Consider the following 27,172-nt stretch of genomic DNA (forward strand, 5'->3'; position numbering starts at 1 on the left):
TCATGTGCTCCAAGGAGTGCTGGGGGGAAAAACAGGAAAGGGCTTCTGTGGTGATGAGATTTTGAAGATAGCTCCCTGGAGCTGTTGGACTTTGAATGGTTCCTTAATTTTGGAAAGAACATGGAGGATAGCTCACAAAACATCTGCCGACGAGCTGAAACAAATATCCTTTGGATTTCAGTAGTCTGTATAACATTTCCTTCCCTTCGTAAATTTATCATCTTTCATCATCTACTGCCACTTATGTATTCATAGTCAATGATGCATCAAAGCTGTAAACATTTGCCTATTGTCTATGTTTTCTTTGTCACTTTTAGATACTTGTCAGAATCAATAAAAATCTATTTTTAAAAAAAAGAAAAGAAACTTGTTGGAAACAATCCCAAGCTGAAGAGATAATTATGTCAGGAATATTATAAAACTCTAAGCCTCAGATTCTTAAAGCAACCCATGCAAATGTCAATGAGGAACTCACAAAAGCTGAAATTGCTGTGAAGGGTTAGATGCAGGTTAGTAAGCCAGAAAGAAAGATGGGGAAGGTTAAATGAAAGGTTTTTGAGGTGTGCTAAGTAAGCATCACAATCATGGACATGGTGATATAGAAATGCCTCTCTGTTCCCTGAGGATTTTTTTTTTTTGAGACTAGTTCTCCCTATTCTGGGGCTGAAATTTCAGTGGCCACTCATGGTCCCAAATCCGTTACTGATCTAGTATAGACACTCAATCAGCTTTTTTCCCTACTGAAACTCAGAACTCCCAAGCTAGACTACCATTCTCAACATCCACCAGTCTCAATCTTCCCATTAACAGGAATTGCAAGCATTTGCCACACATGCAGTAGAGGACATGTTTGCATATGTATGTAAACACCGATTTTTTAAAAAGACAACTGAGAATCTAAATCACTCCTCTAGTGATAACTGACTCAAAATTAGTATCCTGAAATCACAGCAGCTTTGAGTTAAGAAGTACCTTTGAAGTCATATAGTCCAACTCCCTATCTGATTTAGGAGTACATTCCTCAGTGTTCTAGTTTCTGCTTGAATATTTTCAGCTATAGAAAGCTCCCTCCATGGAGAGGCAGCCTTCCAACGGTTGGAAATCTTCAGTTGTAAGTTCTTTGTTATATTGTGTTAGACTCTATACCCCTGTAACTTCCATCCACCGGCTCGAGTTTTGCTTTCCAGAATAATATAGAACAAGTTTAATAACTCTTCCTTATGATAGACTTCTTCCTGTAGATATTAGAAGATAGCAAACAGGTCTCATTAAGTCCCTCTTCTCCAAGAGAAACAGTCTCAGTTCCTATAATCATTCCTCATATCAATATTCCGGTTTTTAATGTCTTAAAATGTAGCATCCATCACTGAATACAATATTCCAGTTGTTGTCAAACCAGGGAAGACTCTACTCTTAGCCTATTTTAGCTATGCTTTTATTACTACAACATCCCAAGATACTACTGGCTTCTTTAGCAGCCAGATCATGATGTTGGCTTCTTGAATTCATGAAAAATTAAAGCCCCAAGGTCTTTATCACATGAACTAATATTAAGCTATATTTTCCCATATTAATTTTAGATCATAGAGTTTTAGTTGAGGAACTTTACATTTATCGCTATTTAATTTCATTTTATTTCCTTTGGTCCTGACGGGACCTTCTTAAATCTTGTCTGCATTCTGTTCCAGCTTTGCGTCATCCAAAATTTTGGTAAGGATGAACTCTTTCTTCGTAAAAGTGGACTGCTAAGATTGCTAAATGGGACAGAATCAAAGACAGGAATCTGTGGTAATTCACTAGAGACCTCCTTCTAAGAAGCTGACATGGATTCATCAATCAACAAACCTTTGCTAGGCATAGTTATTTAAGGCACTATGAGTATACCTTGCGGTTCTACCACTCAGTTCACATTTTGTTTAGCATAGTGGTTGGCACACAGTATTCACCTAATAAATGCTTGTTGATTGATAGTCCTCAAGGATCTCATGGGACATGAAAGGCCTTGCTAAAAAATCAAGATACACTATACCACTTGAAAACAGCCTTTATTCCACAAGTTTTTAGTGCACATTTATTATGTGGAAAGCATCAGACTAGACCCAGCGGGAGATGAATATGTCACAGTCCTTGTCCCAAGAAGCTTACATTGTAGTAGAAGAGCTAAGACACAGACACGAGTAACCCTAATAGAAAGTAGAACATGCCCAAGAGAGGAAGGGAGAAGGTTGGAGGAAATCAGGGAGGGTTTCATGGGAGGTATAGTATTTGAGCTGAACCTTGAGGGATTTCAATCAAAACTCTTATTGTGTGCCTTTTCTTTTATCTTTCTTAGGTGTCCTTCTAAAAATGTTTACTTATCAGAAAACAGTCACATTGGCTTCTTTAAACACTTCCCTCTTCGCTTTTTTAATTGGTATTATTTTCAGTTATACTTAGAATTTCATATATCAGAATCTCCCATCACTTTTGACCCTTCTCCTCTTTTATTTAATGTCCCTAGGTTCATACCTTTCTTCTAGAAAACCCCACTCAAAGTCTAGGACACATGCCTTTCTATCCAATCCACTCAAAGTCTGCATCAATTTCACACCAACAAATTCTTCCTTGTTGGCCACAAAATAGCAGTCCTTATTGCTTCCTCCAAGAGAAGAGAATATTATAATGCAGTCAAGATATTATTATCAGCTGTGCTTTGATCAGAAAAATTCTTCTAGTGGGTATCAAAACAAGTCCCCAAACACTGTTATGCTCTGCCAGTCTGAACTATAGTATAATAAGAAGAATAATCATTATTATTTATAAAGCATACATTTGTATATGCATTTATATAGCACTTTAGGGTTCATAACACACTTTATATATATGATCTTATTTGATTCTAATAGCATCCCTGTATTATGTTAGGTAATACCATCATTATTACACTTTTGCAGAAGAGGAAACTGAGTATGAAAGAGGTTAAATGTTTTGCCTGGGGTCTCACAGCTAACAAGTATTTGAGGCAGGATTTGAACTCAGGTCTTCCTGACTCTCAGACCTAGCATGCGATCCACTGCATCATGTAGCTTTCCTCCAAAGAATTAATATTAGTATGATATAGTATGGCATAGCATAGAATAGTATAAGTCCCTGACACCCTTTCAGAGGGTCTGTGAGGTCAAAACCATGTTCATAATAACATTAAGATGTTTTAATATCTAATATGGTAAATCTTAATAGATAAAACCCACATAACTCAAAGCTCTCTGGGGAAATATTCTCAATAATCTTTGAGAGAGTAAAGGGATGCTGAGATCAAAAAGTTTGAGAACTGTAAGTATAGATAATACTTGTAACAGCTAACATTTGTGTAATGATTTAAAGTTTGCAAATAATTTTACATATGTTACATGATATTATTTCCATTTTATAGACAGGGAAACTAAGGAGAAGAGAGTTCGATGATTTGCCCAGGGTCATACAACTATCCGAGGTAGAATTCAAACTCAGATTTTCCTGACATCAAGTCCAGTATCCTCTCCAGTGTACCACCAAGTTATCTCTAATACACTCTCCGTAAACTAAAGGAGCCAACAGTCTGATTCTGTCTAGCGTCATACTTTACTCATCCCTATGTGAGTTTTGTAGATTTTTTTAGGAGAGCATAATCTGGCTGGGTGACCTAGGATATACTCCCACAACATCACATCCTGTTTCTCTGACTATTCATTCTAATCCAAATGCTGTCTCTACTAGCATCCACTCTCCGGTTCATGGTCTCTCATTTTGGGAAACATCTCACCATTATATATTTACCACCCTGCTGCCTCTTCTGTCAGGTCCGGTTGTTTTGACCCAGGTGTATTCTTTCATTGTCTTATTCCGGCAGTAATGATCTATATGAAATCATATTTACTTGGTTGTATTAGAATTTCCAGTTCGGTTGTTTTGACCCAGGTGTATTCTTTCATTGTCTTATTCCGGCAGTAATGATCTATATGAAATCATATTTACTTGGTTGTATTAGAATTTCCAGTTCAACTTTGTGTAATCTGTGTACTAGTGTGTTGAAATCTGAGGCTACAGGTCATGTTACTAAATCTTTTCGTTATTACTGACATCTGCGAATAACTGAGGACCTACCTTCTCTACTGGGATAATATTTCTATGTCCCACCTGTTGCCTATAGTAGTATATGGCTTGACAGTTTAAAGTGGGCATTTTTCTCTCTGCTACAAAGAGAGCCATTGGAAGAAATGACAACAACATGAAAGATATACCTACACTCTCTCTTCTGACGCTTTCCTCTGAATAGTGCAATTGGATAAAGTTGATAGGAGCACTAACTAAAAACTAAGAAAGCAAGCAAAAAGAGGTCTAAGTGACCTATCCACACACTGAGACAGAACGGAGTGGTAGAGAGAGTCATACGGCATGGGTCTAAGTCCTGGATTCATTACCAGCCGCCTGATCTGTGGCAAATCATTTAAGTTCTCCATCAGAATACAGAAGAGGTTCAGCTGATCGATCTCCACAGTCTCTTACAGCATGAAGATTTTATGATTTATTGATACATCTTTCTTTTGGAACATAAAGATGGCTTCATTTCATGAGAAAGCACAGGAAATGGAGTAAAAAAAAAACTGGGATTCAATCATGGCTCTGCCATTTAACTATGTGACTTTGGACAAGTCATTTACTCTTTCTGGGCATCAATTTTCTCATCTATAGAAGAAGGTGTTTGTATTAATGATCTGTAAAATCCATTCTGACTCTAAATCTCATGATCTTGGATGCTTTAGTCATGTGCTCTCTTAGGCATGAAGGGAACATCATACATCCTCTCTCACCTGCGTGGCATTAGAAATATCTCTTGATCTCTTGAAATATCTCTGAGCACACCCCTTCCCTGGGTGGCGAGGACACTGGGACCCTGAGGCAGACGGTCCAACGTCACAGAAGCCCTACATCATGTCCTCCACCTACGTGTATGATGCCTGAGAGTGTTGTAAGACTGTGAGGGAGGAGGCCAGGGTGGAAATTCCATGTAGGGAAGAAACCGTTCCATTTCAACATTGGTTACTAAAATAGCTGCTAATAAAAAGCTTTCAAACCATGACACTTCCATACAGACACCCACAAAGATACCTTGACAAGTTACTTGCCTCCTCACAAGCCTTTTTTTCTTGCTTCTCTTCTGTGGTGCCGCCACCAAAGTCACCCACACAGAGATACAGCTGTGCAATGACAGAGGAGGCCAGCAGGTGTCTGTCTCCATCACCAGTCTTGACTAGAGTGCTGTTTGTTCCTTGCTATAAACATCTGTGCTGTGAAGGCCAGCCTGGCCAGTAACAGCTCAAATCATGAAAAACATGTTGCTTTTCTCTTCTTCCCTCCTTTTATCCCACCTTTCTTTCTGTCTCTTTCTCTCTCTCCCTCTCTTCCTCCACATTTCTCCGTCTCTCTCTTTTCTCTCTGTCTCTGTGTTTTGGTCTGTCTGTCTCTCATAATTTTTCTGTCTTTCATTTACTCCTTTTACAAACAGACACTTAATTCAGAGACAGTTCGTTTCCCAGTAGATTTAAGTGAGGCTACCTTAAAATAACATTTCATTTGCATATTCGTCATAAGAAATATCATAGGCCCACTCAAAATAACATGTTGTTATGGAGCTAGACTGTAATACTAGGAAGACTGGATGTGAATGCATAAAAGTGGTTCATCAGTCAGAAGCATTCTAATCTGGCTTTGCCATTGTAACTACCTGTTTGACCTTTGGCAAAAGTCACTTTTACCTCTTGAGGCCTCAGTTTCCTCATCTGTAAGATAAGCAGCTTGGACTGGTTGAATTAAGAATCTTTCTCTAAGTCTACAATCTTGTTCTTGGTATCAGGGAACATCCAAGGAACTATCAACCACAGAAGCTCATAGCTGACATTTAGATGGTGATTCATGGTTCATGGTTTACAAAGTGCCAATTATTGGATGCTCATAACAACCCTGTGGGCTTAGCTATTAAACTGATCTTTCTGGAGTGCAGGTCTGACCCTGTCCCCACCTCCCCCTCCCACAGTCAATAAACTCCAAAATCAAATGAGAAATCCTTTGCTTGACTTTTAAAGCCTTCCTAAACCAAGCCTTCTTACCTTTCCACTATTCTTACACATCTTACTCTCCTTCACTTTGATCACTAGATGGCTGATTAAAGGGTAGGTGAAAGAGAGTGAGGTGTTGTTTCTCAAACATAACACTGCATTTCCAGAGTCAGGACATTTTCACTGGTTGTCCCCCAATTCTAGAACTCCTTCCTTCCCCCTCCTCCTCTTGGCTTCCCTGGCTTCCTTCAATTCTCAACTAAAAGTCCACCTTCTTCAAGAACATTTTCCAATCCTTCTTAATCTTAGTGCTTTCCCTCTGAGACTACTCTGACTCTGCCTAACATTTGTCTTAACTGAAACTTGTTTGTTTCCATTAGATGTTTGCAATTTTTCTCCCGCATTAGACTATGAACTCTCTGGGAGCAGAGACTGGTCTTTTTTTTGCCCCATTCATATCCCCAGGATTTAGTACAATGCCTGGCACATAAAAGGTGTTTAAAGAAGCTAGTTGACTGCCTGGCCCATACTATTCTATAGATGAAGTAGGTAAGCTGAGAGAGATGAAGTGAGTTTCCCAATGCCATGCAGGAACAGTGTGGCAGAGCTGGGATCTGAACTCGTCTACTATTTTCAAATCTACTGTTTCCACCTCTCTGAACTCAGAGAGAATTAACACAGCCAAGCTCAAGTTTGGACTGAGGTCCTCTGTTTCCAGATGCAGCCTAAATTTCCCTCTGACACTGGCTCTATGACCTACCTCTCACTGACTTGGAGGAAGCATTTTGTAAATCACAACGTGCCACAGCGACATTTCAACATTTCAACAATTCAACATTCCAAGTTGAAGGGGAATGTCACATCAGGAGATCATTAGGTCATTTGGAGGGCCAAGACATCATGACCTTAAGTTCATATCTTCTGAGTCATGAAAGGACTGGTGAACCTGGTCACTGCCAAATTCAAAACCCCTGTAGGCTTCCCTCTCTACTGTTAAGATTTCTAAACAAGTCTAGAAAAAAATACCAAAAATTCTCTAAAAATACTGGCGACCTAACTATGAACAACCCCACTGATTACAAGCTCTAGGAGGCCAGAGATCATGTGTTTACATGACTGTATACCATGCATGGTGCCTAGAATGAGGCTAAAGGATGCAAGGCTCGACTTGGAATCAAGACCTGTGTGCTCAAGCCCACCTCAGATATTTCCCAGCTATGGGACAAGTCACTCTGTCTCTCTGAGTCTTGGTTTCCTCATCTGTAAAATAAAGGCAACAATGCTTGTAGCACCCATCACACAGGGCTGTTGGGAAGCTCAAATGAGAACATATGGAAAACACTTTGCAAACTTCAAAGTGTTACATAAATGCCAATTATTGTTAGAGTAGGCATTTCATGATTTTGAATGAATGAATGGATGTGTGCGGAGGTTAGCTAGAACTGAAGCCTTCTCAGTCTGCAACGTCTCCTTCTCTAGCTTCGTTGCTAGGCTTGTGGGCTTCCATCCACCATCCTGACATGCATGTGGGCTGATTCAGACCATTCTCTCATTGGTAAGACTCAAGTATGATCTTCGGATCAAAGCAGGTGGGTGGGAGTCTCAGAGTGAACAGATTTCACCAAATCAGTAAATATAAGTGCATGGATTATGGCAGCTGCTGAATAATCTGTTGCTAGCTTCTCTCTGCTATAGTGTGTGAAGCCTCTGTACCTGTCTCTCTTCCTACAACGCAGGAGAACAGAGAAGAAAGGGAGCCTGTAAACCTGTAAACCCTTCTGAATGTTAGCAGATTTACCTGTATTCTACGTGGTCTGTCGTTTGAAGCTTCTTAGAATGACTGACTCTATCCCAGTACGGGATTCTATCCTAACACATGCCATCCCACTATTAGAATACACAGGCACCTAGGCCTCCTTGAGTTATGTTTGGCCTCGCTGCTGTGGCATAGCCATTTACAAAGATCCCAACAAGTGTTACATAATACCTAGAGCCATTTGATGTGTTACCTTGGTGAATAGGCAAGTGTATATGCCCATGTCAGAAAGCTCGATGTATCGAACATGGCGGAGACTCCATCTATACTTGCTAAATTGAGCAGAAAGTAGACTTTTGAGATATTCATTTCTGACTTTACAGTGGCTGACTACTGATTTTGTCATACTCAACCCTACTGACAATCGCCTCAATTCTGGTTCCTATCCTTTAGCTCTGCATCAAGACTGAGCAATCAACAAACACCTGAATGGAATGGGCAGTGACTACTGTGAGCAGAGGAATAGCACAATGACGGAAGTGTGGTTGAATCTACACCTGTTACTTTTCTACTTGGGCTCTTGGTCCATTTAATTCCTCTGAGCTTCAAATCATTCATTTATCCATGAATTGAAGGAGTTGATTCTGGAAAGAAATTTGGATCTATGCCCCCCCAAATCACTAAGTAATGTATATCCTATGAACCAGGGATACCATACTGGACATACATGCTAAAGACAGAATGAAATGACCCATCTGTAAAACACAAATATTTATAGCAAGTCTTTTTGTTGCAGCGAAGACCTGGAAATAAAATGCGTGTCCATCAGCTGGGGAATGATTCAATAAATTATAGCATATGAATATAATGGAATCTTATTTTGCTGTAAGAAATGACAAAAGGGATAGATTCATTGAAACATGAGAAGACTTGTATAAGCTGGTGAAAAAGGAAGAGAGCTGAACCATTTATAATATAATTCTGTGAAAGAAAACAACTTTTATGATTTGAGAAGTCTGATCAAGGCAATGACCAGTTATGACACTAAAAGAAAGATGTGAAGAAACATGCTTCCTACTTCTTGGCAGAGACATGATGGGCTCCAAGTGCAGAATGAGACATGCATTTTCAGAACTGGCCCACATACAGACCTGTTTTGCTTGACTAAACTCATTTATTACATTTTTTTTTAAAGCAATCAGGGTTAAGTAACTTGCTCAAGGTTACACGGCCAGTTATTTCTGGGTGTGGTGCTGAGTATCTGAGCCCGGATTTGATCCAGGTCATCCCGACACTGGAGCCGGTGCTCTTACTCGCTGAGCCACCTGGCTGCCCCTGAGCAATTGGGGTTAAGTAACTTGCTCAAGGTTACACGGCCAGGTGTTTCTGGGTGGGTGCTAAGTGTCTGAGCCCGGGATTCGATCTCTAGGTCTTCTCAACACTGGAGCCGGTGCTCTTACTCGCTGTGCTACCTGGCCGCCCCACTCATTTATTAAATTATTATATACTCATTTATTTTGGGAATGAGTAAAGATGTAGTATGGACATGACATTAATTTTAGAGAAAGAAAACATCAATTAAAAAAACAGTACATATAAGAGCAGAAAAAAGTTCAGAATGGGACAGAAAAAAGTAAGACAGGGTTGTACTATTGTGTAAATTTTAATATATACTTAAAATAAAAGCATGTGTTGTGGAGAGTCATGGTCTCAGAATTCTCTTGTTCTGTCAATGTTTGCTTATATTTCATAATGAAAACATTAAAAAAGAAATGAAATGGAGGAGTTAAATTAGATGACCTGGAAGGTCCACTTCAGCTCTATTCTTACTATTCCTACTCCACATGTGAGTTGAACTTGACACTGGGATTCACATGGTCACCCTCTGCCTGAAGGGTGCACAAAGATCTTTAAGGTAAAATTTAAAAGCCCCCCACCCAGGTGTAAATCTCATTACCTTTTTATTTTTTAAATAAAGAGCTGTGTAATGGTAGGTATCACAACATTCTGTTGTATTAGTAATCACTTCTTTCAACCATTCAATTTAACAGATGCTTATTAAATATCAATTATGTGAAAAAAGATGACATATAAACAGTCCCTAGGTAGTGGTACAATGGAAAGAAACTGGGTCTGGCAATCAGGTTCAAATTGCACCTTTGACTTATGTAACCTTTCTGTGCCTCAGTTTCCTCATCTGTAAAATGAGAGAGGCGGATTAAATGGCTTCTGACATTCCTTCCACCTCTAAATCAATGGTTCCATGATCTTCTAAAATATTAAACACAAATGAATTAAAATTTAGGAACTTGATCCTACTAAATGTAGCATAATGTAGTTTCAGTTTGCATTTAATGTCAATTTATCCCTTGCTGTCAGAGTCCCATAAACAGGCACGCTCCTGTTGTTAGAAGAATAATATATTGAAGATAATTTCACAAAATGAATGCTCTGTCGTGCTTCTGTAGCCATTTTAACACAAAGACCCCAAGGAGACAGGTTCATAACACCTCTGTGAGGAAGCCAACTCTTATTGTGCAAATATTGCAGATTGGAGGTAACAATTGTTTTTTTAAATCATAGAAAATAGTTCTGATGTCCTCTAGTTAATACATCTCCCAGGGAAAGACTGCATTGTTCTCTGTGATTTAAACTGTGCCTTATTTCAAGTGCTCCTGGTGGAAGCTTCTCCACAATTATAATGAATGCTGAGCAGGTGAGCATTCTTCCAAGCCCAGGAGAGGGGCTTCTGTTGAAAAAAAAAAAAAAGCCAGGCTCTTTCTGAAAATACTTCAGAACCTAGTTTCCTACTTTGATTGCTGGCTGTCATCACAAGGCATTCTCAATGCCACCAAAATTTATGAAAGGTTATTCAACTTTTTTTTTCATTGTAAATTCAAACCTCTTGCATACACATCTGTGAGACTTAAAGCAAAAAACCAAACCAAACAAAAACCCAAAGGCAGTCTCTGATATTAAATGATCAACTGTCCTCTGTAATTTTCTTACCATCTTCTGAACTACAATAGTTAAGTTAGCTTTTGGCAAGCTAGGGTTATCCATCTGGTGAATCTCCCATGCCCTGCCTTTTCCATCCCGACGCCCAGTGTTTGGTTCTCTCGCTTTACATAAGCACTCTTGTTAAAACATGGGTAGGGTTAAGAGAAAAGAAGGTGAAATGCAGATCAGCACATTCTTCTATTTGTTAAGTCAGTTGTGGGGTGAGAGGATAATATCATTAACACTAATGAGGTTTTTGGGTGATGTGGATTTCATTTCTTTCTGCAGTCAATAAATATTTGAGTACTGGAAGGTTAATTATTTTACTTTGCCAGCAGCAGCGTTATTCTAATACTTTTAGACTCTGATAATGACCTTGTTCATCTAAGATGTGCATAGCAGTTTCTTTAAAATTTCTTCTATAAACTGAGTTTCTCCATTTACTGATTTTTTTTTCTTTGAGAAATAGACCGACTAAGGCAAAAAACCTCTCAGGTCCTAGCTTCATTGAAGAAGAAACCTGAGGAAGTATCATAGCACTATCAAAGGAGAACCAGAATGGAATTTAGAGGACATCTAATTCCCTCTTTTTAGGGATGAAGAAACTGACTTGCCCCAAGGACTCCTAGGTAGCAAGCAGAAGAGTTACCATTTGAGCCAATGTCTTCTGATTCCAAATCCAGTACTCTCTCCTATACCAGAGAAGTGTTCATTGGTTAGAATTCCCTCTGGTCAAGCTCCTGTCCTTGTCTCTAGGTCCTGTTTACTATGACATCATAATGAAAGACAACATTCAACAACTACTAGTGCACACATTTAAAAAGTATTTTCAGTGGCACTACTTTTGCAAGCTAATGGCTAATATGGCGAGAGGCTAGCTTTGTGAAGGGCAGAGTGTGACAGAAATCTGGTTTCAGATGTTTCCTAAAGGTCAGGTTTTGCCCATGGAGGGAAGGGGAAGAAATAGACTGCAAAATAGAAGATTGGTACCATGGAGCCGTTAATTAAGACAATTCAGCAAACATAAATGCTAGGGTAATTTTGGTCAGCTCTATAGGCTAGTTTCAATGCAAATGTGTTTCTCAGATTGCTCCCTTCATCGTGAATGTATAATTAGTTCAGCTGCAACAGGGCTGAAGCCCCACAGCAGCAGCTTCCCACTTCTCGATGATAGCCAACAGCTGCCATCCAGACTCCTTCCACCCCGAACAGCACAAAACTATGGACAAAATATGAGCTGTTTTCCCCCAGCAACCAAGGGAAAGAGGTTCAGCCTTCTGGTGAAAATCTCCCTCTCCCTGATCTCAGCCAAAGGTAGTAAAAAAACAGACAAACAAAAAACCCAACAACAAACCAATACTTCCCATTCTAATTACCTGGATGCCAGTTTATCGTAAATAGAATGCTAGTCTTGGAGTCAAGAATACCTGAGTTCAAATCCTGAATCTGACATATACTAACTAAGCAAGTCACTTAACCTCACGGTGTTTCAGACATTTAACTTGTCTGGATTTCTAAAGCTATAAATCATAGATGGGTTATGATCTGCATCAGTGGAGTTCCCATGCAAGTTGAAATCTGTATCAGCAGGGTTCTCACTCTGTCACTGACAAAATCATTTGACTTTGATATAAAGGAATCCTTACAAATGATGGATATGGCCACTAGTCTAATGTCTGCAGATTTCAACAGGTCCCAGAATACTATGAGGTTTCCATAATGAGTTAAGTGGCCACTTAAAAGAGATCAGCCTAGCAATTCATATAGGAAAAACCAAATGGATGAATAATTCATGTCACCCAGATTTTGACGGGCTATTAGATGGTCAGTCCATTAATACATATATCTTTGGCAGTGATTGAATTTGCAAACAGGGCCCAGAACAGAAAAAAAGAGAGTGGGCTAGATTACACTTGGGAAATTTTCTAGCATTTCAATGATCACACATTGATCCCTGATGAGAAGGTATGGACAGGCTACAATATTCACTGGTAAAGAATCCACCCCCGTGTAAAACATGTTTTCTGCATGTGCCTTCATATATATCCACTGTAGCCATCATTACCAGTAAGTAACTATCATTCCTACTAAAAATAATTTTCATACAATATTATAAATGCATGGTGGACATATAGGGGCTCCAGCATATTCAACAATAAATTAAATGCAAAAGGCAATTTAAAGGACATCATCAAAGCAATTGATGCCTGGAAAATAAAATGAGCCAGTCATATAGTCAGAGTAAGAGGTGACAGGTGGAGAGCTTGTGTAGCAAGCACATTATATCCAGAGTCCTAGAGAAAAGCTTTCTAGTATGTTGTGAGAACTTTCATTGGAGGATTTGTGGGAATTCATAGATAAGAGCCTTTGATATCCAATAAGAAGCCATTGATCAAAAAAAAAAGAAACCATTGATCAGTATAACTGACTCCATTGAAGTGAATACCTACTTTAATGAGATTGTAAAGCATTGAAATTTTTTGAAAGCACTATGGGATTCATGTTGTTAACCATATGCTCCTTGCTGTCATTGGAGTGGATTCTTTATCAGTGAATATTGGAAGGCCTTGGTTCAAGTTCCAGTCTTCCAATGACTAGATGTTTGACCTTGGGTAGGCAAATTATTTTCTCTCCAAAGGCCACAGTTTCCTTATCTGTAAAAGGAGAAAGACTAGACGTTTCCAAGGTCCCTTCCAGCTGTAACATTCTGTGATAATAAAATACACCATGTGTCTGATTCCCATGCTGCAGCACATAGAAAAGTATTTTATTCTGCAAGTGCCTTCCCTGGTATGTTTATTGTTCAAAATTATCTCAGGGACATAATCCCTATCATAAAAGCTATGAAATATTAAGAAAAAAATGAAAATAGAAACAACTCAGAGGTTTCATCTCAGAACCATCAGACTGGGAAAACATGAAAGTTAGAAACAGTAAATTCTGGAGGGGCTATGACAAAATAGCTACATTAACACACTGTTGGTGGAACTGTGACTTGGTCTAACTCTTCTAGCAGACAATTTGAAATTATATGAGAAAGATCACTAAATTATTCATACACATTGATCAAGGAGGTCCCACTCCTATGGACATATCTCAGAGGCAGACAATGGAGGAGGAAGATTGATACTGGGAAACGCCTATGATCTAAAAACCAATACAAAAGGCATCAAAATCAAGAACAAAGAAGAAAAAAACAACCCAATAATATCAACAGACTGAAAACAAAGTTTTTATGTTTCAACCTGAACCTTCTCCCTAGCCATCCCAAATCATGACTGACCCCTTCACTGCTTCACTAACACACACACACACACACATACACACACACACACACACACACACACACACCCTTATTCCCTCTGCTAGCACCAAACATATTAGATATCTAAATAACCCAAGATAAACCTTAAAAACAGTTTATAACAGAAAAGATGGAGAAGAATTTTTCTTGATCCTAATCCTAAGAGTCATTTGCCTGGGTTCCATGTACTCATTGAAGCTGGGAATGGCCCAAGACCCACAACAAAATTATTCTTTGCTCTTATGTTGAGTTTGGAGGGCCTCTTTTGGCCTTGCACTCACTGAAGCACTCAGTGAGCATGTAGGACTTTAAAAGCAATACTGAGGGGCGGCCAGGTGGCTCAGTGAGTAAGAGCACCGGCCCCAGAGTCGGGATGACCTGGGATCGAATCCGGGCTCTGATACTCTGCACCACACCCAGAAATAACTGGCCGTGTAACCTTGAGCAAGTTACTTAACCCCAATTGCTTAAAAAAAAGAGTGTGCATCAGTGTGCTTTCACAATCCAATCTCCTTCTAACTTTGATCTTGGGTCTGTCATGTGCTTTTCCTTCTCTTTCCCAGTTCTGGGCATAAACCTCATCTCATGCTACTCAGAACTAATCACAATTATTTAAAACAAACCAACCACGGAAGAAACACCCTTCTCCCTACCTGTTCTGACTGTTGCATGCATATATACAATCTTCCACAGAAATTTCAAGGTAATAAGACTCAGACTCAGGTTCTGTTTTCAGAGGATCTAAGCAGTGTCACCCTTCTGAACCTATCCAGTTCCCAAAAGACTTCCCCTTCCTAAATTCAGATTCCTGAAATTACACAATTTCAAATAAATACTTTTCATTTAAAGCTTTTCCTATTAAAATTCAAGTTCCCCTGAGATAGACAGTACATTAAGCTTTATCAATCATTTATATATCATTTATGGGTATATCAGTTCTTATCCTGAAAGCCTTCTTAGAGGGAAGGAGGAGGTCATAAGGCAGCTAATCCTGGTATTGGCTGGAGGAGAAAATGGTTGGTGTTGAGGAGTGAAGCAGGGTCATACACATATTGTCTATGGTGGAGGTTATTCATCCATGCATCATGTCCAGGCCAATTCTGGACCAAATGTTGTCCCCCAAGTTCACTACCCTAGGCTTGACCTCCCCCTGCTCCAATAGCCCTCTGTGGGTCCCTCTGATTCTTGTGCTATTTTTCCATTCTTCCTCATTAGCTGAAATGTGCTTGTCCTCCATTTATCTAGAGATGGGAAACAGAAATGGGGACAGAAACATTTAAGGGGGAAAACACATGGTCAACGGACTTCTTAGTTTCTGCCTACAATTAAAAAGAGAAATACTTGTTTTTGCATTTTTCCTCAGGTCATTACATCTCTAAATATACCAAGCATCACAATTTTATGAGCAAACCAAGCTATACATAATATATTCTTATTCCCCTAAACTAGTAAACTGACTTTAGATCTGCCAAAAGATATTTTAAAAGTACTTTTTCTTCATTTCTTCCCCATTTTCTCTCACTCTCCCCCAAAAGAAATATGTAATATGGCAGATAGTGGGAAGAAGGGAGAGAGTTGAGATGATTTTTTCAAGAGTTTTAATATTTCCAAAAATTTTACAGTTTTAATTTTGTCCCTCAGTTATTAAAAGATAAAGTAGCTAATAAACTAATTTGTGCTAATGATCTTAGTCATTAGGACCCAATGGAAACTAGAAGGCTGATGCCAGGTTACTATGGTCTCTCCTTGATGAATAAAACTCCGACATTTTTTCTATAACTCATTAAATGTTCAGGGTTCTTAAACTGGGGTATGTGAACTTATAAATATGTGGTAGTATGAGTATACACGCATATGTGTATGTAGTTGGCTTTTGATATAATTGTTTTCCTTTATGGTCCTATGTATTTTGTTTATTTGTTTTGTATTTAAAACTATTATTCTAAAAAAGAATCATTGTATACAGTAATAACAATATTGTTTTAAGAAGTTATTTTGACTATCCTAAATATCCAAATTAAATATATAGGACATATGAAGAAAGATGCTATCTGCATCCAGAGGAAAAAAACCTGATAATGGAAGGATGTAAAGAATAATTTTGCATATATATAACTATTTGTGTCTAATGGTAGCCATCAGTAGGATGGGTAGGGAAGGGAAAAAAGAAATTTATATGACAATTTTGTTGTATGTTTGAAAGGAATAGCAAGTTGTGTATAGTGGATTTGCAGTTTCATGTACAATTTGTGTTTTTATTATAATGTCATAGAAATGCTTGTTTTATTCCATAAATTAAAAGTAAAATAATTTTTAAAAAAAAGAATCTATAGACTTCACCAGGATCCATGACACAAAAAGATTAAGAACCCTTGCATTAGAGACTACAGGGGTGGGAATTATAGGTAGCCTCCTGGACAAGCTCTTTGGGTATACTGGCAGTCTAAACGACCAAAGTAGATGTGACCCCCTCCCAGTAACACCAACCAAGCCTAATGTTTATCTCTGTAGAAAAAGAAATAGAATTGTCTCTAACCTCAGACAAAAGTTCCTTATATCCTAATAATAATAGCTGTCACATTGCTCACAAAGTGCTTTTTTACACATTGTGACTGTTTTCTTTTAAAGTTTAATTTATGCCTTTTGTTTTACATCCTTATAATTTCTAGATATGCTTTTCCCCACCTCAGCAGCCTTCTCTTGAAATGAAGTAGGGGAAAAAAAACCCACATATACCAAACATTATAATTTTATGAACAAACCAAGTCATAGATACATCAACTACCTCTAACAGTTTATTAAATATCATATACTTATAATTGCCCCCCTTACTCCTCTGGGCCAACACCGATCATGTTGGATCTAAAACTATAATTACATGACCATATTTTCACGGAAGCTAAGATCCCCCCAGATCAAAAATTCTTGGATTTAGCTCTCAAAAATCTTCCCAAGCACTTGTACCCTATTACCAAGAAAGATTGGTCCTTTCCTTCCCTGCACCCCAAATGTAGAAAGCTATCAGGAAAATCATCTAAACATTTTTATGCTATCATCAGTCACAGAAAGGACCATAATAAAAACTTCAATTAATATTTAAAGTAGCAACTCACCCTGTAGTAGTCAGTACTGTACACATCACGGGACATCCCAAAGTCACCAATTTTCACCAGTAGGTTCTCTCCAACCAAGCAGTTCCGGGTGGCAAGATCACGGTGCACAAAATGCTGGGATGCCAAGTAAACCATGCCAGCTGCAATCTGCTGGGCAATGTGTAACATCTGGGATTGGGTCAATTCAGTGGGGCGGTTGCCTTCTGCCATGAGCACAGCATCTGGTCCATGGGCCCTGCATGGATAACATACAGATATGGGTTCCTGGAGCCATATTCCCCTTGTAGTATTGGAACTGTGGGTTCTCTGATGCTTCTCACCAAAACTAAACAATCAAACGTCTGTTTACTAAAAGATGCTTGGCATATACAGAAGACAGTGAAAATGTTTTAACCATGTTTTCCTCCATGGCATACATTCCCCAGGAGCCTGTGGAATTTCAAGTGCCATCTGGGTCTGAATCCTTCTGGAAGCCCCAGGAGCTTAGAAACTATTCTGGGGTTCAGGGTGCTTACCAGGAGACTGTTATAAAGTCAAAGCAGGGGGGATTGAGCGAGCATATACTCAGGAATCGGGAAAAGAGATTCAAGATGCCTAAAGATTGCTTTTCTTCTTTTTGCTCCCCCAACACATAGATAAAAACACAAACCCTCCCTTCCCACCATACCCCTCACCCCACCAAACATACTAGCACCACTGAAAAGGATGGCAGATTGTATTCTTTCCACAGGTACAGCTTTAATAAAGTCTATATCAGGTTTTAACATTGGGTCTACGAACTTATTTGCTTTTTAAACAATAACTATTTTAATATAACTGGTTCATTTTTAATCCTATGTATTTTAGTTTTTGAATTAAAAAATATTCTGAGATAGGGCCCATAGACTTTACCAGACTGCCAAAGGGGTCCCATGAAACAAACAAATAAAAGGCAAGAACCCCAGATCCAGAGTCTCAATGTTTTTATCCCATCTTAGTATTGACCCTTGTTTATATATAGCCAGGCAGGTTTTCCAAGTTGTCCTTTTTCTGTTTCAGAAAAAAATACATCAAGGTCACTGGAAGCATATCAGCTTGGACTTGATGCATTTCTGATGAAAAAAAAAAAAAGAGGCAATCTTCTCTCTCCATTCCCTCCCAAATCTCAGCCCCATGAACTTGTCAAGAGTCTCACACACACACACACACACACACACACACACACACACACACACACACACGTTTTTTGAGTCTCAGCTAATTAATTCTTTGACTGGGATTTCTGCGAGTATTTTTAAAAGCATCCCCATTTAGATTCTTTCTTTCTTTTTAATGCAATGGTTTGCCTCCTTTGATTTCCTCCCCTCTTCTCACCTTCAGCTGTTTGGTAGCACAAGGTACATGACAATATGTGTGTTGCAGAGATGGGGATGAGGGAGGGAGCCAATGTTCTTGTTCTTAAACCCAGTTCAGTAGGGAGAGAGCTGGGGCTGCTTCTAATCTCCAGCACTGCAGTCCTAGCTCCCTCAAAAATGATATATGTTGGAGAGCCAGGAGGTTCTCTTCTGCCTCAGATTCACTTTCCCTGACTGACCTGGGGTGGCACTATAGGGCAAGAAATGAAGGCACTGTTCCCAGCCCCAGGAAAGGGCTCACTCTGCCTCTGCAGACTTCAACACTGGTGTCAGCAGGAGAGGCCAGTGCCCTGATTGAGATAAGGAGCATCTCCCTGGAGAAGGCTCTTCATGGGATAAACAGGAAGAAGATCTGTCTCCAACTGCATGTTAAAGAGCCGAAGCTAAACAGACAGGGAGATGAGAAAGTTTCAAAATGTGGTACCCTCCCCCTCAAATAGTTAAAACTTACTAGAGAGCTAGAGTTATGAAAAATTTCAGGGAATTATTACCCATGTTTAAGCCAGGTCAAAGCCCGCCTCCTCTGGGAAGCCTTTCATTCCATATTGCAAACCTCTTTCTTTGAATTCCTCTAGAGCATATCACCATCTGCTATCATTCAGTTTAGTTTATTTTTTAAAAAAAAGGCTTGCTTTTTATGCTAGAAAAGATAATGACAGAATCTTAGAGGAGGAAACGGGTCAGAGGTCATCTAGTCCAACCTCCTTATTTTGTTAGATAAACTAAGGTCAAGGAAGATTATATGAATCACCCCAAATCATAGTGGCAAAAAAGAAGAGGGTATGGGTCTCCTGATTCCCAAAGATTACATTAAAAGGCAGGAGACCTGAGTTCTAATCCTTTCTCTTCAATTAATTAGATGTTTCTTTTCTGCTGGCCTCAGTTTCTTACAAAAAGAGGGAGTTAGACTAGGTTAAGTTCAATTCAACAAGCATTTAGTAAATATTCCAGGTAATAGGTTAGGAATAAGGCATACAAAGACAAAAATAAAAACAAGTATGGTACCCGAGGAGCTTATATTCTGCTGGCAGGGAATGTCATGTATACAAATAAATAGCTATTAAAGTCACCACAAAACACACTCAAGGGTTGTGAGATATTAACTTGATACTGGGAACAGGAAAGGCCTTAAAGCTCTGTCACCCTGGGCAAGTCACTGAACCTCTGTTTCCTCATCTGTAAAATCAGGATAAAAACAGTACCTACCTTCCAGGGTTGTTGTGAGGATGAATATTTACAAAATACTTAGCATAGTGCCAAGTACACAGTAGGCACTTGTAGTGCCAATGCAATATTTACAAGCACTGACTGTGACTATAAATATTCCTATATAGTGTTTGATCACAAAATATAGCAAACTCCATATAGAGGATGGAACCAAAACATTTATTCAGACACCAGAAAACCAAATCCCCAAAACAAGCCAATTCCATGTAGGAAGCAGTACTTGAAACATATCTTTATGGGATGCAGAGGCAAGGAAGGAGAGCATTCTAAGTATGGGGGACAAAGATGCAAGATGAAATCAATGTCTTGTATAAGGAACAATCAGACCAGTTTGATTGGGATACAGTGTGCTTGAAGAGGGAAGAAATATGAGATTAGTCTGAATAGATAAGCTGAAAATGAATTGAAAGGAGCTTTAAACACAAACCTAACCAGTTGTATTTTATACTAAAGGCAACTGGAGTCATGGAAACTTCTTGAGCAGATAAGTGACCTAGTCAAAACTTTGCTATAGGATTATCAGTCTGTTGGCTTTGTAGAAAATAGACCAGAGAAGGAGCAGGTAGGGAGACTGAGTAGGAGGCTATGTTTATAGTCCAGGCAAGAAGTGATGAGGGCCTGGACTAGGGTGGTAGCCATGAGCATGGAGAGGTGTATGGATATGAGAGATGTTATAGAGGTAGAACCAAAGGCATAGCCACTAAGAAGCATTGAAGACAAGAATGACTACAGGGTTGTAAACCTGAGTGACTAGAAGGTTGTTGGTACCCTCCACAGAAATGGAGAAGTTAGGAAGAGGGGTGAGTTTGGGAGGAAAGGGGAGTTCCATCATGCATGTTATGAACTTGAGATGCCTCTAGGTGATTGCAGAAGAGATGCCCAGCAGAAGCAGTGGTGTTAGAAAGGAATGAGGATTGGCCATGTAGATTTGGGAGTCATTTGGTTACAGGCGATCATGGGACCTGACATGATCACCAAGAAAGAGTCTATGTGGATAAGAGAACCCAGTTTACTCACAGGGATGGATAATGATCTGGTGATGGAAAATGGAAAGGAGCATTGTGACAAGTAGATAAGAGAACCAAGATAAAGTTGTGTCATGGGAAACCTGGGGAAGAGAGAAAACCCTATCCAGGAAGAGGCAATGATGAGCGGTGTCAGTGCCAAAGAAAGTCCAGAATGATGGTCACTTGACTTTGGAATTGAGAGGGTGTTGATAACCTTGGAGAGAGTGGTATCATTAAAGCAGTAGGGTCAGAAACCAACTGGAAGAGCTCAGGAATTCCGAGGTTGGTAAGGAAGTAAAAACAATGAATACAGACATTATTTCTCTCCTCCTTCCCTCTCCCCCACCCCCAATCCTTGTTGTTGTCAAGAGCACCACCATGCTTCCAGTCACCAAAGTTTGCAACCTTGTGTCATCCTTGACTCCTCACTTTCCTCAACTTTTACATCCACAATTCTTAGCACATTGTTGTTCAGTTGTGTCTGACCTTTTGTGACCCCACTTGGGGTTTTCTTAGCAAAGATTTCGAAGTGGTTTGTCATTTCCTTCTCCAGTTCATTTTACAGATGAGGAAACTGAGGTAAACAGGGTGAAGTGACTTGCCCAGGGTCACACAGCTAGTAAGTATATACGGCCAGATTTCCACTCAGGATGATGAATCTTTCTGACTTCAGGAGGGGCACTCTATCCTCTGCATTACCTAACCACCCTAAAAGGTACCAAATAAATGTTTGTTGAATTGAATCGGAGTTGGGTGCATTCTGTGTCTACAATGTCTCACATTCACCTATATCTCTCTACTTACATAGTCTTCACCTCATTTCAAGCCCTCACAACTTTTAACTTGGATAATTATCATCACCCCCTACCTCCTACTTCCATGCTCTCTCTTCTCTAATCTATTCATCATACAGCTGCCAAACGGGTATTCCTAAAGCACAGGACACTTACACACAGGCACGCACTCACATGTTATCTCTCTCTCTGTCTCTCTCTCTGTCTCTCTCTGTCTCTCTTCCTCTCTGTCTCTCTCTCTCTCTGTCTCTCTCTCTCTCTCTCTCTGTCTCTCTCTCTCTGTCTCTCTCTCTCTGTCTCTGTCTCTCTGTCTCTCTGTCTCTGTCTCTGTCTCTGTCTCTGTCTCTCTGTCTCTGTCTCTGTCTCTGTCTCTCTCTCTCTCTCCTTCAGTTGCTCCCTATTTCAAATTAAATAGAATCTCCTCAGTTGGGAGTTCAAGGCACTCCATAATCTGCTTTCAACCTATCATACCAGACAGGTGCCACAGATCACTTTTAGTTTATTGCTATCACTCAACAAAAATTCCAACACCAACATCTGGACAGTGCCTATAATCCCTTCTCTTCACTGCCCCAACCTCTCCCCAAGAAGGAGAGAAGAGAAAGTAGTTATGTGCTTTATGTGAGTGGTGTTCCACCACTAACCCCTTCTGACTTTTAATATGTTTACACTTACTAGTATCATCCTGTACAGTATTAATAATATTATTGATGACATTAAAGAGAGTAGTTTCAGCTGACTCAAAAATTAGACTGCAAGAGGTAAAAAAAACGGGAGGTCAGAAAGTAGAAGCAACAGTTACAAACATTATCCTTCCCCACAAATTCATCCCTTTTTCTAACGTCCCTATTTCTGTTACAGACACCATCATCCTTCCGTTCAGTTGTACCAACCTCCTGGCTGTTTCTTACACAAGCAATACACTCCATCTCTGGACTCTGGGCATTTTCACTGGCTGCCCCCACTCCTTCCCAATGCCTAGAACTCTCTCCCTCCTCTTCTCCACTTCCTGGCTTCCATCAAAACTAATGTCTCGCCTCCGACAAGAAGCCTTTCCCAATCTTTAATCCTAGTGGCTTTTCTCTGAGATTATTTCCAATTTATTAATTCCATGTCTCGATTGCATGTAGCTGTTTTCATGTTGTGTCTCCCATTATAATGAGCTCCTTGAGATCAGGGGCTCTTTTACCTTTCCCAGTTCTTAGCACAATGCTGGCCACATAGTAGGTGTTTAATAAATGTGTGTTGATTTAACTGTACTATCTGAGAGAAAGGTTTATTGAACAAAGGTCCATTTTTAAAAAAAAAATAAAGGAAGAAGAAGGAGATGAAAGCTCAAGCTTAATAAACGCCTGTTAACTCGACTGCACTATCTGAGAAAAAGGTTTATTGAACAAAGGTCTATTTAAAAAAAAAGTAAAGGAAGGAAGAAGAGATGAAAGCTTGGATAATGCTAGGTTTTCTTTTTTCTCTCATACTGGTATATAGTCCTGTAAGAGGACTCTGAAGCCTACTAAAGGGCCTGACCTTTCCCCTTCATTAAAAGTTAAACAAGTCTAAACCTCTATGGCTCTCAGTCATTAGAAGGGGTCAGTGGTCCTCACACTGACCTTAAAATAGAGAGCCACTTATCCAGACTTGACAATGTACTGAAGGGAGAAGGGCAGACCCAAACTGGGAAAATCCAAAGAGCAAGTCAGCATAGCAACAGGGGAACAGATCTAAAGCTGGAAAGGATGTTCACCACCATCAAGGCCAACTCCCTCATTTTTCATATGAGAAAAAGGAAGCTAAGGGATGGTTAGCTCACAGAATAAAGCATACCATTTATGTCCCTTTAATTTATTTCCCTCTCAGAAGATTATTATCTCCTCTCAAGTCAACAATCATTTATTAAGTACCTACCATGTGTTACACTGTATTAAGTCCAAGGGATAGGAAGGGAAAACAAACAAAAAAATCAGTCCCTGTTCTCAAGGAACTCACAGTGTAATAGGGAGAGACTATGCAAACAATTAGGTACAAACAAGAAATGCACAGGATAATTTGAAGATAATCTCAAAGGGAAGGTACTAGAACATAGCATAGCACAATGGAAAGAACATAGCTGCTCAAGAGCCAGAGGACATGTGTTCGAATCCTACTGGTAATGCTTAATACTTGAGTGACTTCAGAGAAGTCTCCCTGAGCCTCAGTTTTTCTTTTTCCTCTGTAATAAGGGAGTCGGACTGACTGGATGACTGCTGGGGTCTTGTCCAATCATTAATCTGTGATCCTAACTTCATTCAATCTCTGGTATAATGGAAAACATAATGGACTTGGAGTTGGAGGACCTAGGCTACAATCCTTTCTCTGCTTCTTACCCCATTTGTGATCCTGGGTAACTAACTTTCTTTAAAGGGCAACCAGGTGGTGCATGGATAGAGTGCCAACCCTGGATTCAGGAAGACTCATCTGTCTCAGTTCAAATCTGGCCTCAGACACTTCCTAGCTGAGTGACCCTGGGCAAGTCACTTAACCCTGTTCGCCTCAGTTTCCTCACCTGTAAAATGAGCTGGAGAAAGAAATGACAAACTACTTCAGTATCTCTACCAAGAAAACTTCAGGGGCAGCCAGGTAGCACAGTGAGTAAGAGCACTGGCCCCAGAGTCGGGATAACCTGGGATCAAATCCGGGCTCAGATACTTAGCACCACACCCAGAAATAACTGGCCATGTAACCTTGAGCAAGTTACTTAACCCCGATTGCTTATTAAAAAAAAAAGAAAGAAAACTCCAAATGTGGTCATGAAAAGTCAGACATGGACTGAAATGATTGAACGACAGCAAACGACAAGATCCCTAAACCAACCTGGGCTTCAGTTTCATCAATACAACAAGAGGATTAGTCTAGATGACCTATCTATAAAGTGGTTCCTTCCAGTGTGAACTCTGAATGCAGGGATACAACAAATAGTCAACCTGGTTGGGGGAAAAAGATGCAGCAGTCTTGTTTTATGTCAAGTTCTGGTACAGTAGCATCTTCTGAAGACTCTAGAGAGCTCCTGGCCTTTCAAATTCTTATATATTCTCTCGATTAGTAGACATCAATCTCAGTAGGTTCCCATCTGGTTAATGTCATTTGCCTCTTCTCTCTTTTTGGAATGATTTTTAGACTCCTTTTTCATAGGCATAGTCCTGGCAAGCCACTCTAGCAGGAAAGTGAACTCCTTATGGTAAAAGGAATACAAGTTATCTAAATACATCCCTAACAAAGTCCACACCACATTGCTTTGCTCTGACCCCTCAGGCTACTCTGCAGTGCTTGCCAGGAAAAGGGAATTTCAGAATCTTGTGCAGGAAAGCTATCTTCTTAGGAATATAAAAAGGAAAACTTGAAAAGAGCACTGATTTGAAGAGAAGCCTTGGGTCCAAAACCCAGCTCTGCTCCTAACTGTGCGAACTTGGCTAAGTCACCTGATTGTTTCCAAAGCCAATTCCTTCACTGTAAAATGGAGTTGGATGAGGAGATCTCTAAGCTTCCTTCCAGCTCTAAGATCTAATGAACCTGGTTGTGGGAGACAGGGAAGTACTGAAGTGGATTCCATCTTGCTTGAGAAGAGACTGGTCAGCACTGTGGCCATACCAAGTCAATTGTCTGGGATTCAAGAACACTTACAACCAACCTTGGCCCATTCATAAGAGCCCCATCTATTTTTTTCCCTCTAACCAGAAAAAAAAATTTCTGCACAACACCTAAGAGCACAAAGAAGGCAGCAAACATGGAAAGATGCCCATCCTAGAAAAGGCATGTTACCTCAAGGGCACGCTTATGGGAACCATCATGTGTGACATCATGGAGTGGTTTTTGCCAAACACTACCTAGCATGAGAACCTGACTCTTTTGCAGTGATAAATAATATCCTACCCCTAAGAACTGGGCAGATTCTCAAATCAAGCAAAGGAAGTTACTAGCTGCTACATGCCCTATTTGAGACACCCAACTGGGAGCCTACCTGCTCCTTCTTGAATGAGGATGGGAAGTTGATGGGAGGGTGCCTGAACAAGGGAAGGGGAAAAAACGGTCTTGGGTTGCCTCCAGGTAGATAATATGAGCAGTCTGAGCACATTTAAACCTTTAACCCCAGCCAGATGGGGGCATTTCGTACATTATGGTAGCAAGACAGGAAAACGATGATCTTAAGGAGGGTAGCATGAAGCACAAGGAAGAAGGTGGAATACCAGACCTTCAAACAGCAGGGGTAGATAACTCTGGTCAGTTGTGTGAAAAGGGAAAGAGTTCAACATGATTCATCCTCCCCTCCATGCCCCAAGTGATACTTGACAGAACAGTGTAAGAATATTTCAACCATGTGATTTTTTTTTTTTTGCTGTTTTGGTAACTGTAAGTAAAACAAAATGAATATTTAGAAGGAAAGCTCATTATACCACAAACCAGCTACCCACTGCTAACCTCACCAAATATTTTCTTGACTAAACTTCTATACAGATTATTGACATAAGGCATGGCAAGGAAGAGAGGCTTAACAACTTAAATGGATCATCCATTGAAGAAAAGTGTAGTCCAAAGGTGTCTAGGCAGTCCAAACAGTGCTGTTTTGAGGAACACCAATAACCTTCTCCCCTTCCAGCATCATTTCAGATATTTAGTTATTACACTGTGTATAAAGATGTGTGGTATAGTGAATATTCAACTGACCTTAAGAGGAAGTCCTATTTTAGCTAGTAGAGACTGGGAGACCTAGGTTAAGTCCAGCCTCAGACACATACTGGCTTTGCAATTCTGGGCAAGTCACTTACCTCTAAGGTTTCACTCTCTAAGACTAAGGTGCAGAGAAGGCTGCCAATCTATGTTTGTATCTAGGAGTTCCCTTATACCAATGAAATCACAGGTCCTTTCCCTATCCCCATTTAAACTACAGATTTTCTGGATCCTCCCCTGTTTGAATGTACCAAAATAATGGCCTTTGATATACTCAGATTCTGGGTAGAAGAGCATTCTAAACATACCATTAACTTGAATAATTTTTTTAATTGTTAGAAGCTTCATATCCTATACTCTAGACACATCTAACAAGCATGAGAGGTAAGAAAGATTTAAACCCAGGTGTTCTAAGCCTGACACTCCATCCACTGTCTCATGTCATCTCTACTCTGGACAAAAAGGGGGGAAAATTCACAAAGATCAAGAGATCACGAGGAAGAAATGCCCCAGTTTTGCAGAAGGTAGAAGTGGGGAAGGGGGGATAGATTTTAAAAAAAAATCATCTACTAAGAAAACTTCAGGAAACAAAGATTTTGAGGGTCAAATGACGCACATGAGGTCACAGTAACAGTAAAACAAAAATATTTAACCAAATTTCTACCAGGCTGATCATGAACTTCCTCCTTATCAAACTCAGGTCCCTGCAATTTTCTTCTTGCCTAGATAGCTGATAGCTATTGTAGTGAGTAATCAAAACAATAACCATTTTCTATCTCTTATTTTATTTTAGACCCACCAC

The 27,172-nt window shown here is 39.7% G+C and overlaps 1 protein-coding gene across 1 annotated transcript in view; it reads right to left on the reverse strand.

Annotated features, from left to right (window-relative positions):
* The window catches only part of NTRK2 (neurotrophic receptor tyrosine kinase 2), a 428,347-nt gene that overhangs the window by 65,058 nt on the left and 336,117 nt on the right, over window positions 1-27,172 (reverse strand). The window contains exon 15 of the mRNA XM_069105060.1: window positions 17,248-17,482. Within this exon, the coding sequence (XP_068961161.1) occupies window positions 17,248-17,482 (235 nt within the window). The remainder of the gene's footprint in view (window positions 1-17,247; window positions 17,483-27,172) is intronic.

This window comes from Petaurus breviceps, unplaced genomic scaffold, assembly GCF_028583685.1.
Source record: "Petaurus breviceps papuanus isolate PSGF00001 unplaced genomic scaffold, PetGlider_PUasm1.0 138, whole genome shotgun sequence".
Taxonomy (NCBI): Eukaryota; Metazoa; Chordata; class Mammalia; order Diprotodontia; family Petauridae; genus Petaurus; species Petaurus breviceps.